The sequence below is a fragment of the Corvus hawaiiensis genome, chromosome 5 (assembly GCF_020740725.1).
Source record: "Corvus hawaiiensis isolate bCorHaw1 chromosome 5, bCorHaw1.pri.cur, whole genome shotgun sequence".
Lineage (NCBI taxonomy): Eukaryota > Metazoa > Chordata > Aves > Passeriformes > Corvidae > Corvus > Corvus hawaiiensis.
The window spans coordinates 61613673-61626933 of NC_063217.1; the positions used below are offsets into that span (position 1 = coordinate 61613673).

At 36.7% G+C, this 13261-nt stretch overlaps 1 protein-coding gene across 4 annotated transcripts in view; it reads right to left on the reverse strand.

Annotated features, from left to right (window-relative positions):
• The window catches only part of LRBA (LPS responsive beige-like anchor protein), a 373995-nt gene that overhangs the window by 297420 nt on the left and 63314 nt on the right, over nt 1-13261 (reverse strand). For 3 of the 4 annotated variants that reach the window (XM_048304272.1, XM_048304273.1, XM_048304271.1), the window contains exons 23-26: nt 2485-3510; nt 1943-2032; nt 1501-1676; nt 179-332 (exon numbers count right to left, since the gene is read on the reverse strand). In XM_048304272.1, the coding sequence (XP_048160229.1) occupies nt 179-332; nt 1501-1676; nt 1943-2032; nt 2485-3510 (1446 nt within the window). The remainder of the gene's footprint in view (nt 1-178; nt 333-1500; nt 1677-1942; nt 2033-2484; nt 3511-13261) is intronic. The other variant, XM_048304274.1, reaches the window with a different exon arrangement.

The following is a 13261-nucleotide window of genomic DNA, read 5'->3' on the forward strand; positions in this document are numbered from 1 at the left end:
CCCATATTTACCTTAGCAAAAGCACAGAGGGAGCAAAGGGAGGAAAGAGATGCCTGTGGAAATATCCCACACACACTTCCTGTTTCCCAAAAGGACAGCTATAATAATCAATACACTCCATAAAGAAAGGCATCCTCCCACAAGTGAGGAATTTTCAAATAAAAATGGAATTTCTTACAGTAGCAGATGTGGCAGCAGAAAGCAATGGCAAGATACCACCACAGGCCATGATCATGTTGTCTATCACTTGAGAGATGAGGTGGATCGTGTTGTGCACAAACACCACATTTTCACTGCTATTCACAAAGTCCATCACAGTTTTTGTAGAATGGCTGTCCAAAAATTAAAAAAAAAAAAAAAAAATCAGAGAAGAGCTTTATTTCTGAGGTATTTTAACATATTTATGTTTTCACAAAACTAAAACAGACACAGCAGTGGGGCAGCAAACAAAACATGACTGTAAAGGTCAACTGATGTATCTCAATCCAAACCTAAAACTACATTTCCTTTCTGTTCATAAACTGCTCAAGATCACAGGTTGCTAAAAACACCTGAATGATTGCTGGTCTATGACTACTTGCTAGCAAAAGTCACTGTATCAGAAAACGGAATAAAGTCTCCTGGAACTGTGAACTAGATTTGAACTTAAATCTTTGGAAAACTAAAGCAAATACTAAGGATTTCTCAGAGAAATTAAAAATCAACAAAGCACAAAAACTCAGACAAAAAAACTTTTCAAAATAGAAGCTAAACTAGAAATATATTTGAGCTATATCTGATGATGTCCTGACAGGTTAACCAAAACACATTCTAAAAATTATAGTCAGACAAAAATTCACCTCAGTTTAAATTGTCTGAATCACTTAAATACTCTATTTCTTCATCCTGATATTCCTTTTTATCAGGTCACTACAGCTATATGGTTCAATTTAAAATAGACATTCACTACTACAAGCTACCAATAGACACCACTTTTCAGTTATTAAATCTTAACATTGAATCACAGAACTACCACTGTTTTCAAAGATCTTCATGATTACATTCCAGATCCCTGTTAGAAGTTTATTTTCAAATTAACATCTCTGTATTCACAGAACCTATCAAAGCAGCAACTCAGTGTGTGTAAATGTAGAAGTAAGAAATACTATTTTGGATACATTTATCTTTCTTATCCACATTTAGATACAAATAGAAGACACAGGCCCTTACACACATTAGGAGAACTAAAATCTTGGTTGAATAAAAATCAACAGCAAGACTGCCAGTGACTTATACGCAGCCAGGATTTCAGTCCAAATCTGTGTACAGGTCCTGAGCCAGTGCACATTTATGTCTGTAAAGAACCTTAAAAATAAAACCTGAGAATAACTTGGTATAAGTCACAAAATAAGTAAGGCTACTGAATAATGAGTAAAACACCAGATGTCCAAAACTCCAAGTCAGTGAGCCTCTCATAAATGAACCCAGTCTAGATCACTCCATATAAAGCCCAGGATGTACCTTCTCCACATCTGAATATCTGTTTCTATGGAGAAGAGCAGGTCTGTGAGCAGGCGCTGGTGCATCAGTGACCACTTGAACTCAGGAATACGGAACACAGTTGACCTCGTGTCTCTCCTCTGCCCATCCGATGGAGCAGCCAGCTCTTGTCCCGAGGAAACCTGCTGCCTTGAGGGCTGAATGCACAGTTTGCAGACAAAACAGAAAATAAAACACAAAAACCACACCCTGGTTATTACTTCCCATGGTACACACTGAAATGCATTTAATAGACTTGAGATTTCAGATATCCAGCAAGTCCAGACTGAGTACATGGTTCCAAATAAAGCTAGAACTATTACACAAATGCTATTTAATGGATATACCAAAACTACAAACTACTCTACAGCTGCACTACCACACCTGCCAGTCTAGGCATTCACAAGCAGCCACCCAACCTTACCACAGGGGGAGAATATGTTGCTGTTGACAGTGGTTTTCCTCCTTTAAGGAAGAATGGTGCAGAATGAAGAGCATCCATTAGGAGGTATCTCTGCAGAAGGGAAGTACTCAGAGACATGACTATTTAACCATGAAAAGCTGGATTAGAAATTGAAGACTAGAGGGGTGGAGCACTGCAGCACACAACAGAAGCCCAGTCTTAATTTATACTTGTACAAAAAAGGTACAGTGACATGATGTAGTGACAAACCTATCAATTTTTATAGTTTAAAACAAAAAAGATTAAGTGTCCATCTAACCACGCACTCAGTTTATATCAGCATTCATACGTGGATATACAAAAATCGTGGAGACTCCTCAGTACACAAATTAATAAGAATTATGGCTATTTTAACCCAGGGTTAAAAGTATTCTATAGATAACTCACAAAATTCACACACATTAAAATCCCCAAATGTTTGGGCACACTTTCTCAAAAAATTCATAAAAAAAAAACTTCCTTTTATTTTTAAGTTAGACAGATGAAGGACAGGTACAATTTACCTCAGGTATGGATCTGGGGGGCAGAGGTGCTTCTAGACATGTGTTAGCTTTCAGCTCCAGTCTTTCTGTATCTGATGCAACACTAGAAACATCAAGCTTGGCAATTCTTTTGTCAGAGGCTCCAGCAGGCTCTGCCACACGTGCATTTGCATTTTCCACAGTCGTTCTGGTTTCACTAGAAACTATGTTTCCTTCCTTCAGCTTCTTTTTTCCTGCTGAATCCGACTGAGTTCCTGCTTCTGGAATGGCAGAACTCACTGTCTCTGGCAAAGTCAGTTCTTGTTTCTTCTTATCCACACCTTCAGTATCCTCAGATTTCAAATGCACAGATTCAGGTTGCTTCTCTGTTGTTTCTTCCTGCTTTGTCACTTTGCTTTCATTAGAGCCACATTCCTTGTTCCTTTCTGCAAACTCTTCTGAAGGTAAAGGCAAACTACTTTCACCCTTCAAATCAACAAAGTCATCTTCATCTTCCACCTCTACGGCTGATTTTTCCAGTTTTTCTGGACTTGTGCGAGTTTCTCGTTCCACAGGAGTTTGCACGGCTAAAGAAGCAGCAGCGACAGCAACTGTTTCTTCCACAAGCTCATCAGCTTTGCTAGAATCTTCAATTGCTTCAGCTATTCCACTACTGATTTCTGAGACACTGGGCTTCACTGTTTCTGGTTCTGGAGAAAACTCCACACAAGACATTGCTTTTAAATCCTGCGTAGTACCCCTATCCTCCCCCTCTGATTGCTCCTTATGATTAGACCCTGAATGAGTTTGTTGGCCACCATCTGATGAGTTTTCTGTCTCTTTTTTTTCAGTTCTGCACTCTGTATCTCCATCAGTAACGCAGGAAGGAGCAGGAGCATCTTCTTTTAACTCCAAAGATTGTTGCTTTCCCTTGGTTTCAGTTTCTTTGCTAATCCCAGAGATTGTTCTAATTGGAGTCAAAGAATGTACTCCACTCCCTTCACCTCCTTTCCCTTGGTACTCCTTGTACATTTGAGAAAGACTCTCTTTGTGCATTTCAAAAGTTACCTAAAAGAACAGAGTTCAAAGGACATTAGAAATTATATATTAATGCCTGTTTTCTCTGGAAAAAAAAAAAAAAAAGAAAAACAAAACCCAAGTCAATGTTCAAATCACAAATTTATATTGGATACTGTCCTTTTCATTAAAAAAACCTGCACACTGGAGATCATTTCAACTGAGAACAGGTTTTTTCTTATGTGTGCCTGTTATTCCTGGCTAAAAGAAATTTTAAAAAGTAAATCCGGTGGCAAAAAACCCCAACTAGACTGATCCAAAGGACATCCTAAGCATAACATTCACAGAATCAGATTATTAGATTAGATTAGAATTAATTAGATTTGAAAACCTCAATTTTTTTGTGAAGGGGGATGCTGTGACAAGTAGCAGAGCTTTCACATCATTTTGAGTATGCTCAAAAATCTACAAAGATAAATAAACTCTTGGAAATTTTACAGTAAAAAGTACAATCTCACAAAATCAGAGCAGAGAGGAGCACCTAACAAAGCCAAAATCATGCGGATTCCCAAATGATACCTAAAGTTCTCCAGGGGACATTTCCTCTGGTGAGTGCTATTCACCCCATCTCAGCCTGAGAACATCTACACAAACTAATTAAAGTGAAAAGACTTCTCTACTCCTTAGTTGAAAAAATTATTGTTGTTTCTAGGTATATAAAAAAAGGTTACAGATAGAAAAATTCTTTACATACACGCTGATAAAAGGCATTTGCCCAAATAAATAGGTGTGTCACAAAAAAACAAAATACCACTAGACCAACTTAAATTTTTATTACACTGTTATTCAATTTATTTTATCCATACCTTTCCATTTAGGATTTAGATTTATCTTCCATAACACAAGTGTTTATTTATCTGTAAACTCAGTTCTCAAAATTTTCCCAACATAAGCCCCACCTGAGGGGTTTTTTAAATAAATCATTTTCTGTATCATAAACATTTTCCACAGGCAAAGCAGAGTACTGCATTCCACTAAATATACAAACACACATTTCCTTATTCTCTTACATACTCAGCTCATTCATTTGGATTCCATCTAAAAATTCCGTGTACATGCTATTCAAAGTGATGATTAGTCAATAGGAATATTTTCCCTTAAGATGACACAGAGAAGACAATGAAATAATTTTTCAGATTAAAAAGATACCACACATGATAGTTAACAAATCAGAGATAAGCAAAGAAAGCAGATAAAAAGTATTTTTGGTAGGTTCTGATGTCAATATCAGCTTTTTAACATACTATTTTCTCCTATCAATCAAGTATATTAAAGTTCTGAAGGAGCAATGCACTATTTTAACACAACCTGAAGCATATTATTCATTAAAGTTGATTTAATTGAAACTTTAGTCTCTAGAAATAGAACTGGGATATCTCACTCCTCTTGTTTAAAAAAAAACAAGGTCTTCATGTACTAGTTTTCATTCAGTTATGTACAAAAAAAAAGAAGTGTGAATGATTACAAATGATTGAAAGTTCATCCATCTGCCACAATGGATCTATAAATTTTTTGATTCTAGGGTTTTGCTAAAAAGAGCACGTGGGGGGTATTATTACTTTAGAAATACTTCCTTCCTGAATTGTACCACAATCAGAATGTCAAAGGCAACACAAAATAGATCATGCTAATAAGATGCCCACTTTTCACTTGTTTTCCAAAACATGATTAGGCAAAGCTGCTACTTTAGGTCTAATCATTACTTTTCTGAAGAAGGAATCTTCACACCTTGAACTCATCTCCAGCTAGCTTTCCCTCTTACCTCTCTCCCTGTTGCTTCCTCCATTTCCAAAACTACTAAAAAGCTTTGTTCCAGCAAGCACTAAAGAGACATTTAACAAATAAAAATGTCATTGGTTGATTTCAGCAAAACTTCTACAAACTTCCCAGAAAGCACACTGCCGCACAATATTTAACAGTGTGAATATCCATATTTTCACACATTGTTCTAGTGTAAATCTCATTAAACTCACATGCAGGAGTAAAAGCTGCCAAGTTTATGCCTTTCCCTTTCTACTCCATGAACACAGTCTATAGGGCTGGCAACTACTTTTGGAGAAATAGGCAGTCAGTTGTATCTCAGTTGGTACAACCTGAGACCTACACTTTTGCTATAACGCTTTTTTCTAGTGTGCTACCAAGCCCATCCTCCTTACAAAAACCTATTGCAGCTTCAGATTTTTCCTTACCAGCCAAATTTATCATCTGATTCACAGCCTTAAATCAACCCTGCTAGAAAATAAGTCAAATTCTGTTCTCCATAAGTCAGGATCATGAGCTTGCTTTTACTCTCCTCCCTCCCCTCAGAATCCTGAACTCCACCATCTCATGGTCACCGTAGCCAAGGCTGCCTTTCACCTCTGCATTTCCAGCCAGCTGTGGTCAACATTTAAAAACACAGTGTAGGGTATAGGGATGCAATACCATTTCACAATCAATTTCATCTGAAACCTGGAACAGACAATGCTTTGGAGGCCATTAGAGCAATACTGAAAATGAAACTCTGCATTGCAGGATTTTTAATTGCTACTAAAAAGAAAAAGAAACAAAGACCAGCAAGAAGGTCAATACTGACAACTTGTCTTCACAGATGGGTAATGTAAACTTATGGGCAAATAAATCCAAGCAAAATCTGATGAGAACATACACACATTTCAGAACAATGCAAGAAACTGTAAGGAGAGAAACACTGGTAAAGAAAATTAGACAGTACAGAACTAAAGGAAAACATCACTCCCCAATAAAACGCAAAATTCACTTAACAAGGATAGCAATTTCTACTTTTACTGTAAACATCAACAAGAACTCATGTTACAATGTATTAAAATAATATCCTTTAAATCAAACTCTAAAATAGCAAGGCAGAGAATTAGAGAGACCACATCCATTTTGAGTCTGGGGATTTCCTATATAACAAAATGATACAAATTTAAGAAATTCTGTTTTGTAAAATCCAACTTTTCAACAAGGCTGTATAAACACTTCTGATCACTATATCAATCTGTAACTTGGTTTGACAGGAAACCAAGAAATAGTAGTACAAAAATGGAGGCGCTGGACAATTCTTCCCCCACATTTCTATTGCATGACATGGCATTTATGAAGCACACAAGTTCACAAAGCCAAACAATACATACAAAACACCTAAGGTCAACAAAATCAGTATCAACAAAAATGCAAAATGAAGTGGAAATTATGATTACTAAAAGCAAGTGCACTGAGTATATAAAGGTATTAAAGATTAAACATTAGGATCTGCAAGCACGCAACAATTTACAAGACAACTGCTACCTTGAAGAACCTTAAATGCACATACATAATTTTTTATTTTCCTTAAGGCATTTGCAACTGTAAAGCTGATAATACAAAATTAATTACCAGAAATTGTTCTAAATTAGTGAGCTAAAAGGCCAATCATTAATCTTCACCATCACTGGATGGTTAATCCATAGCTGTCTGCAATGTTTGGAATGCATCTCTATGCACTACCAGTTGAAGACACTGGTGAGCTAATAACTGCAACATTTGCCTCTGCCATTAATTTTAACTTAATTTGACATCCCACATTTACTAATTGCCAAGGAGAAAAATTAGCATACGGCAATGAGAAAGGGTAAGATGATTGACATTTACATTAAAGAACACAGAGAGAAAATATTTTAACTGTTCGTTAAGATTTTGGCCTTTTTTTCCATTTTCAGGTGGGCAATTTCATAGAGTAGAGAGAGGAAGGGAATATCTTGCCAGACAGACAATTATATATATTGCTATTTCCTTCTAGACTGTGCTCAGTGCAAACCAGCTCCTGTGCTGGTTTAAATAAACTCTTCATAATAAATTAATAAACTCCTCATAATTCCAAAAAGCATCACAGCATTTTAAATCTTAACAAGGATTTTACTGACCTGCTTTTTCCACTTCTCCTCTACTAACACTAACTGTTCAAAAGTGTAATCCAATCTCCAAACACAAACAGGCCTGTTTAGACAGGAGACACCACTATCAGAGATATCAAAACCAATTGTCCACTCAGCAAAGTAAAAGATACAAAGTTACTGTGTGCACCACACACTGAGTTACAGTCTGTAACCCACTGACCTGAGGAATCTCTGGGCTGTTTCTGAGTGGTTCACAGAAGAAAGCTAAGGAAAACAAGTTAAAATATACTTTGCAGGACACTACATATGAGAGGTTTCTAGGAGTCTAAACTTCCACTGCAAGCATGTTCAGTGATGTACAAGGTGGGGGGAAACCACTGTGCCAAGATGGTTTCATGTTCCTGTATCTTGCATTTTCACCTAAGTAGTGAAATAGTGAATAGTTCTGGCTTTTTTTTTTCCACTCATCTTGAGAAAACAATTTCTAGAATAAGAAAGCAAGTACTAGTCAATATAATTCATAATTCTTATGAATTCTTATAATTCTTTGCTTCTCTGAGGGAGAATTTTATGTATGTTAGCAGCATTTTATTTTCAAATCAAGTCAAGTTATAGCTTACTGTTACATTATCATACAAGAGTAAATTCAAACTGCATATCAAACATGTATTAGCTCATTTTCACTTAAGAAATTACTGCTTTTAATGAGTTTAAATTGCAAGATGTGAGCACACACATTATCGTCTCAAGGTATGTATTTTCTCACTATCTCAATCCCTGCCTCCATTCCTACAGCTCAAGGGACTGTTAAATCCTACATTGTACACATTTGATATTTAGCTATTAACAAAAATATTCTGTAAGTAAACTCAGCATTGATCACCCCATTGTTGCAATGCCTAGCGACAGGTCTCACACACTGCTCACTTCTGCCATCCTCTTCCAGTATCTCCCTATATTGTTGGCAGCCCTGCAGCAAAGACTCCATATCCATCATTTCAAATAATGGCCTAGAGACCTAATTCAGGCCCCACAATATGAACAGAGGTAGTTGCAAGTAAGGAGGAGGATTGTTTCAAATTGCAGCAACAGCAAAGAAAACCACTAACAATTCTTGAGGCTGTAGACACAGGTCCCATCTTCCAATGATTTTTATACCGAGTCATTCAGATGAGTATCCTCTCTCCCCTCAAGTCTTCTTTACTTAGGAAGACTATTTCAGAGCTACTTGCCTCTTTATGCACCAGCTCTCTCTACTGCAAATGTTTCTGGAATTCTTCTTTTTGAGAGCTCTGACCCCTAGCAGCAAATGTCTTTTACAATCTTCTTTTAAGGCTTCTCTGCAGCTTTATAAAGCTTTTTGCCTGTTTTGTAAATTCTCAGTTTACCTTGCTCCTTTCTATTCTATCCCCATTTCTTTCAGTTGGGATTACTCAAATTCTAGCATCCTGCAGCTTTATTCATGACACTGCACTCCCTCAAACCAAGTGAATCATGAGATGGAGGAGCTCCCCATTAACCACACATGCTGTAAGAGCCCATCACTGGTACCCACCTCTGCCTGCTGAACAATGAAAATACTTTCTTCTCCCTGGAGGCATTGCTTAGAAAAGCCTTCCCACACACCTACTACAAAAGAACCTGTAACAAGGAAACACCTCATAAAGGTGAGGGACTGCATCATCACAACATATCTTGGAGGGTGCACAGCTCTAAAGGAAGCTGCACATTCCAGTCTCCAAGCTCCTTCTGCTCTCCATAACTCAGGTGACACTCTGAGAAACATTTCTATGCAGCGTAAGTAATATTTATGAAAAATAACTATTTACACCCTAAGAATGAACATATTTAATTTTATTATTATATTTATTTTATTATATATATATAAATATTAATATATTAATATATAAATATTAAATATTTATACAATATTTAACAATTTCAAGCCTGCTCCCAGCTCTGCTTCACTGACATGTTGGGCATGGCATAAGTGAAAACCAAAAACCTGCAGTGGTACAATGACCCTCTGGGCCAGGTACATCTGCTTCCCCTGAGGGCAATGCAGACACACTTTTCAGAGGACTGAAGAATACCTGAAGCCTTCAAAATTCCTTGGAGTTGAACATCTCTGCTGTGGGAGACCCTCCTGCCTTCATGACAGGGATAAAAAACCGACAGAACGGTCCTAAGGAACTCCTGAATGCCAGTGGGATTTGGCCTTCAGATTCCAACAGCCTCTTACCTCCTAAAACTACTTAAAATAGTACTTACTCCCAAAACTACTGAGCCACGTTCTCTGCAAATTAGTTTTTTAATTGCCACCATATATTAACTCCTCCACCACCTAATCTTTGCAGCTTTTGCCAGTTTTCCCTCATCAGACAGTGACGAAAACCTGGCAAACATGGCACACATAAATGCTCTGGTGGCTTTTTCCCCGCTTTTAAATTAAACAAGCAGGGCATGAAAGAATATACAAATTTACTTAGCACTCACAGTGTTTATAACAACTGTACTTCTTTAGACTGAAAACTGACAATTAGTTAGAAATACACTGTCCTCTAAGGTCCCACTACTAACATTTTAAGATTATACTTCTCATTCGGATCAGTGAATAAAATTTTTCCACTTAAACAGCCACAGAACTGTAGCTTACACATATTAACATCTCTGAGTCTTACTCACTGAAAATTTCTTGAGCTACTAAAAACAAAAATCATTATTTACCTGAATTTATTTTCTTTAGCAGAAAGGTAACATGAATCAACTTTTAAGTAGTAACATATGTTTAAGGGCCTGAAATAAGCAGATGTTAGTCTTCCCAGTAGTTTAAAACATTCAGATCATTTAGGAGTGTATTATACGGTATAAATAATTATATTCTTTTAAAACTTGGGGAAGCTGAAAGGTTAAAAGGAAAGCTGTCCACCATTCTTCACTTTTTTCCTATTATTAACCCCCAAATCATTGGTCCTTTGTAAAAAGTAACAGGACTAGACAGATAAAATCTAAGGCCCAGTTAGCATGGTTGAAATGTTTAAAAAACAGACGTTCTTAGATGCTTTCAGAAATTCAATATTTGCCAGTCAGAACAAACTGGAGCTGTGATTTAATTTTTCCATTAATATTTTCACTGAACTAGAAGCAACAGATTAAACACCTTTGTATACAACGGTTTAATATCTGGAAAGCATCAAAAAATAATACGGAAATTAACAAAGTACATGAGTAATACTAAGAAATTGGGCTTTAAAAAGGTTGCACACACCTACACACTTTCTAAATTCTGAGTGCAAGGAAGCCAATGCAGTGCAATTATGCTGGAAAAGCCACTGCTGCTTATAAAACGCTGTGCAGCTGTTGGAGGAGAGGGTTACAGTGACAAACAGCTTCCCTGCTACAAAGGTGGCAGGAAATCTATCAAACTGGACAATAAAATTGCAATTGAGTTTCTTTGGCTTTTTATAGCAGCTGCATGTATCTTGATGTGTAGCTCTGCAAAACCTATCCAATTCTGTAACACTGGTCCTTTATGTACTAGTTCTTTATCATAGAATGGTGTTATAAATTAGTGGCACCAACAGCGCAGAGGGTTGTAAAAAGGAAAAATAAGCAGTAACCCAATACAATTAGAGATGAAACAGGAAAAACCCAAATTGGTTATTCTCTTAGCAATGTTAAGGAAATATTTTTGTTTCCATAATTCCCACATTACTTTGAAAGCATGCTAGAAATCAAAAACATCTGAGATGCACTTAGCATCGAACAATTTGCCCACTGAATTATGCCTACACCAGGTTATGTGTGAATCTCTATGAATCTCAATAGTGGTATAACAGGATACAAGACTATTTAAAGTTAAGTAAAATCAACAGGATTAAAAATTCATTATAATTATCTATTTATAAGGACATTTTCAAGAGCTTTTATGTGATTTATCCTAATTTATGTAATTAACAGGCAGCTCTGAAATATCATCTAGTCTTATATGGCTAGTTGCATGAATTGTATGTATTATTTACAAAAAAAGTTCAAATGGAAAGCACATAATAAAGGTGATATTTTAAAATCTTGGTAATGGCATCATCACTCATATCAATATTGTCAAGTTAGTTTCTGGCTGCTTTTTCTGTTCAAACATTCTCATTTAGGCTTCTGGAACTAGTATTAGTACTGATGTCCAAACAAACTGAACTCCTTTATGAGTCCTTCAGTATTCCACCACCACACTTTGCCCACATTCACACACTTCCAACCTTGCGATCATTCAACTTCCTCTGAAGTAGGCTGAAAGAATAAACAAATCTTATATATTGACCAGAAAGTCAACAAAGCTAGACTTGGGGAAAACCTACAGGGAGTTACTCCTACAACCAAGGACACCTCCCTACAGCAGCACGCCAGGAACCAAAAATGAGACACACAGAATGAAGTAGGTCATCTTCTCCTTCATTACGGAATTGCACAAAAGCATACAGCCTTTAAAATACAAATAAATAAACCAAACCCACATTATCTATATCTATGGATTTTTTTGGTCTTTTGTAAAACTGTGGGGTTTTGTTCTTGATATTTGGCCATGGCATCCCAATAAAATCTTGGGTTTTTTCTCTAGGAACTCTAGATCATTGATTAACCACATTAAGTCACTGAAGAAAATGACCAAAAATCCTTTTTGACATAGATGCTGTTTAAATGAGATTTCCAACATTACGTTATCTTACAAAAAGACTCTAAGAGCAGAACTATAGACTATAAGATAATGTGCTAGTTAATTTCTAAATTCGAGACACCAAAGCTCTCTGTAAGAGCTAGAAAGGTGGTCTTCCTTCATTCACCTCTCCATCTTTCCCCAGGGACAGGTCCCAGTAATTCCCAGCAATCACACAAATGGTAAATTATGTCAGTTTTATATAAAAGTACATTAGGGATCTTAACTCTGGCCACAGCTTCCCATTGTACAATCCACCCCTGCCCTGTGCATCTTGGGGAAAAGGAGGAAACTGGTTTTTGAAGACTGCAGAGCCAACAAAAAACAATATTAAGAATGGTCCAACACCTAAAATGTGATCTTTCTCAGGGTTAAAATGTGGCCCTGGGCACTTTGCACCAGAATTCCACTTAGCTAAGTGACTGTTTAATAAAGTTATTTCACCCACTCTTATTACATAGATTTCTACAATTGTCTCCCCATAGCCCAAGAATCCACCATCGACCTCTGAATGCAATAAATAGAGCTGCAAAATAACAGGGTTCTTGATGTCTGCAGAGACTGACCTTTTTTGAGGAAAAAGAATCATGCAAAATCAAAGACCTCACAAATGCCAAAAATTCCTTAGTATCATAAAGTGATCTTTAGGATTCACAGGCGTCCTTTTCCCACTGCCAAGTTGCACACATTTAGAAACAGGTAATTTATAATTTAATTCATTTTAAGTAAACATTCTGATAACCAGAATAATTCTGAGGCCCACATTGGCCTCACTCTTTTGTTCAGAATAAGGCAGTATAAAATACCTTCTGTACTACTGTGCCTTGTTCAGAGAACCACTAATAACTTTTATGATGTAACTCTGGTTGTAACAACAACAGAATTCAGACAGAACAATAACGAAGGGTAATAGTCTCATTCATACTGCAAGGATTTGCACTCTCACCCCATATTCCACGACAGTTTAACAGCTGAAGCATCTGTCCTAACTTGGATTTCTTTGCTTTTTACTCATTTGTTTTACAGCCTTTTGATGTTACTAAAAGGTATTTTTGTTTATCAATAGCTATGGTGCGCCACCTTGTGTTCCTGCTGCTACTAAAAAGCAAAACTAGCACCAAAATTTTTCAGAAATGCTCCTGAAATTTGATTG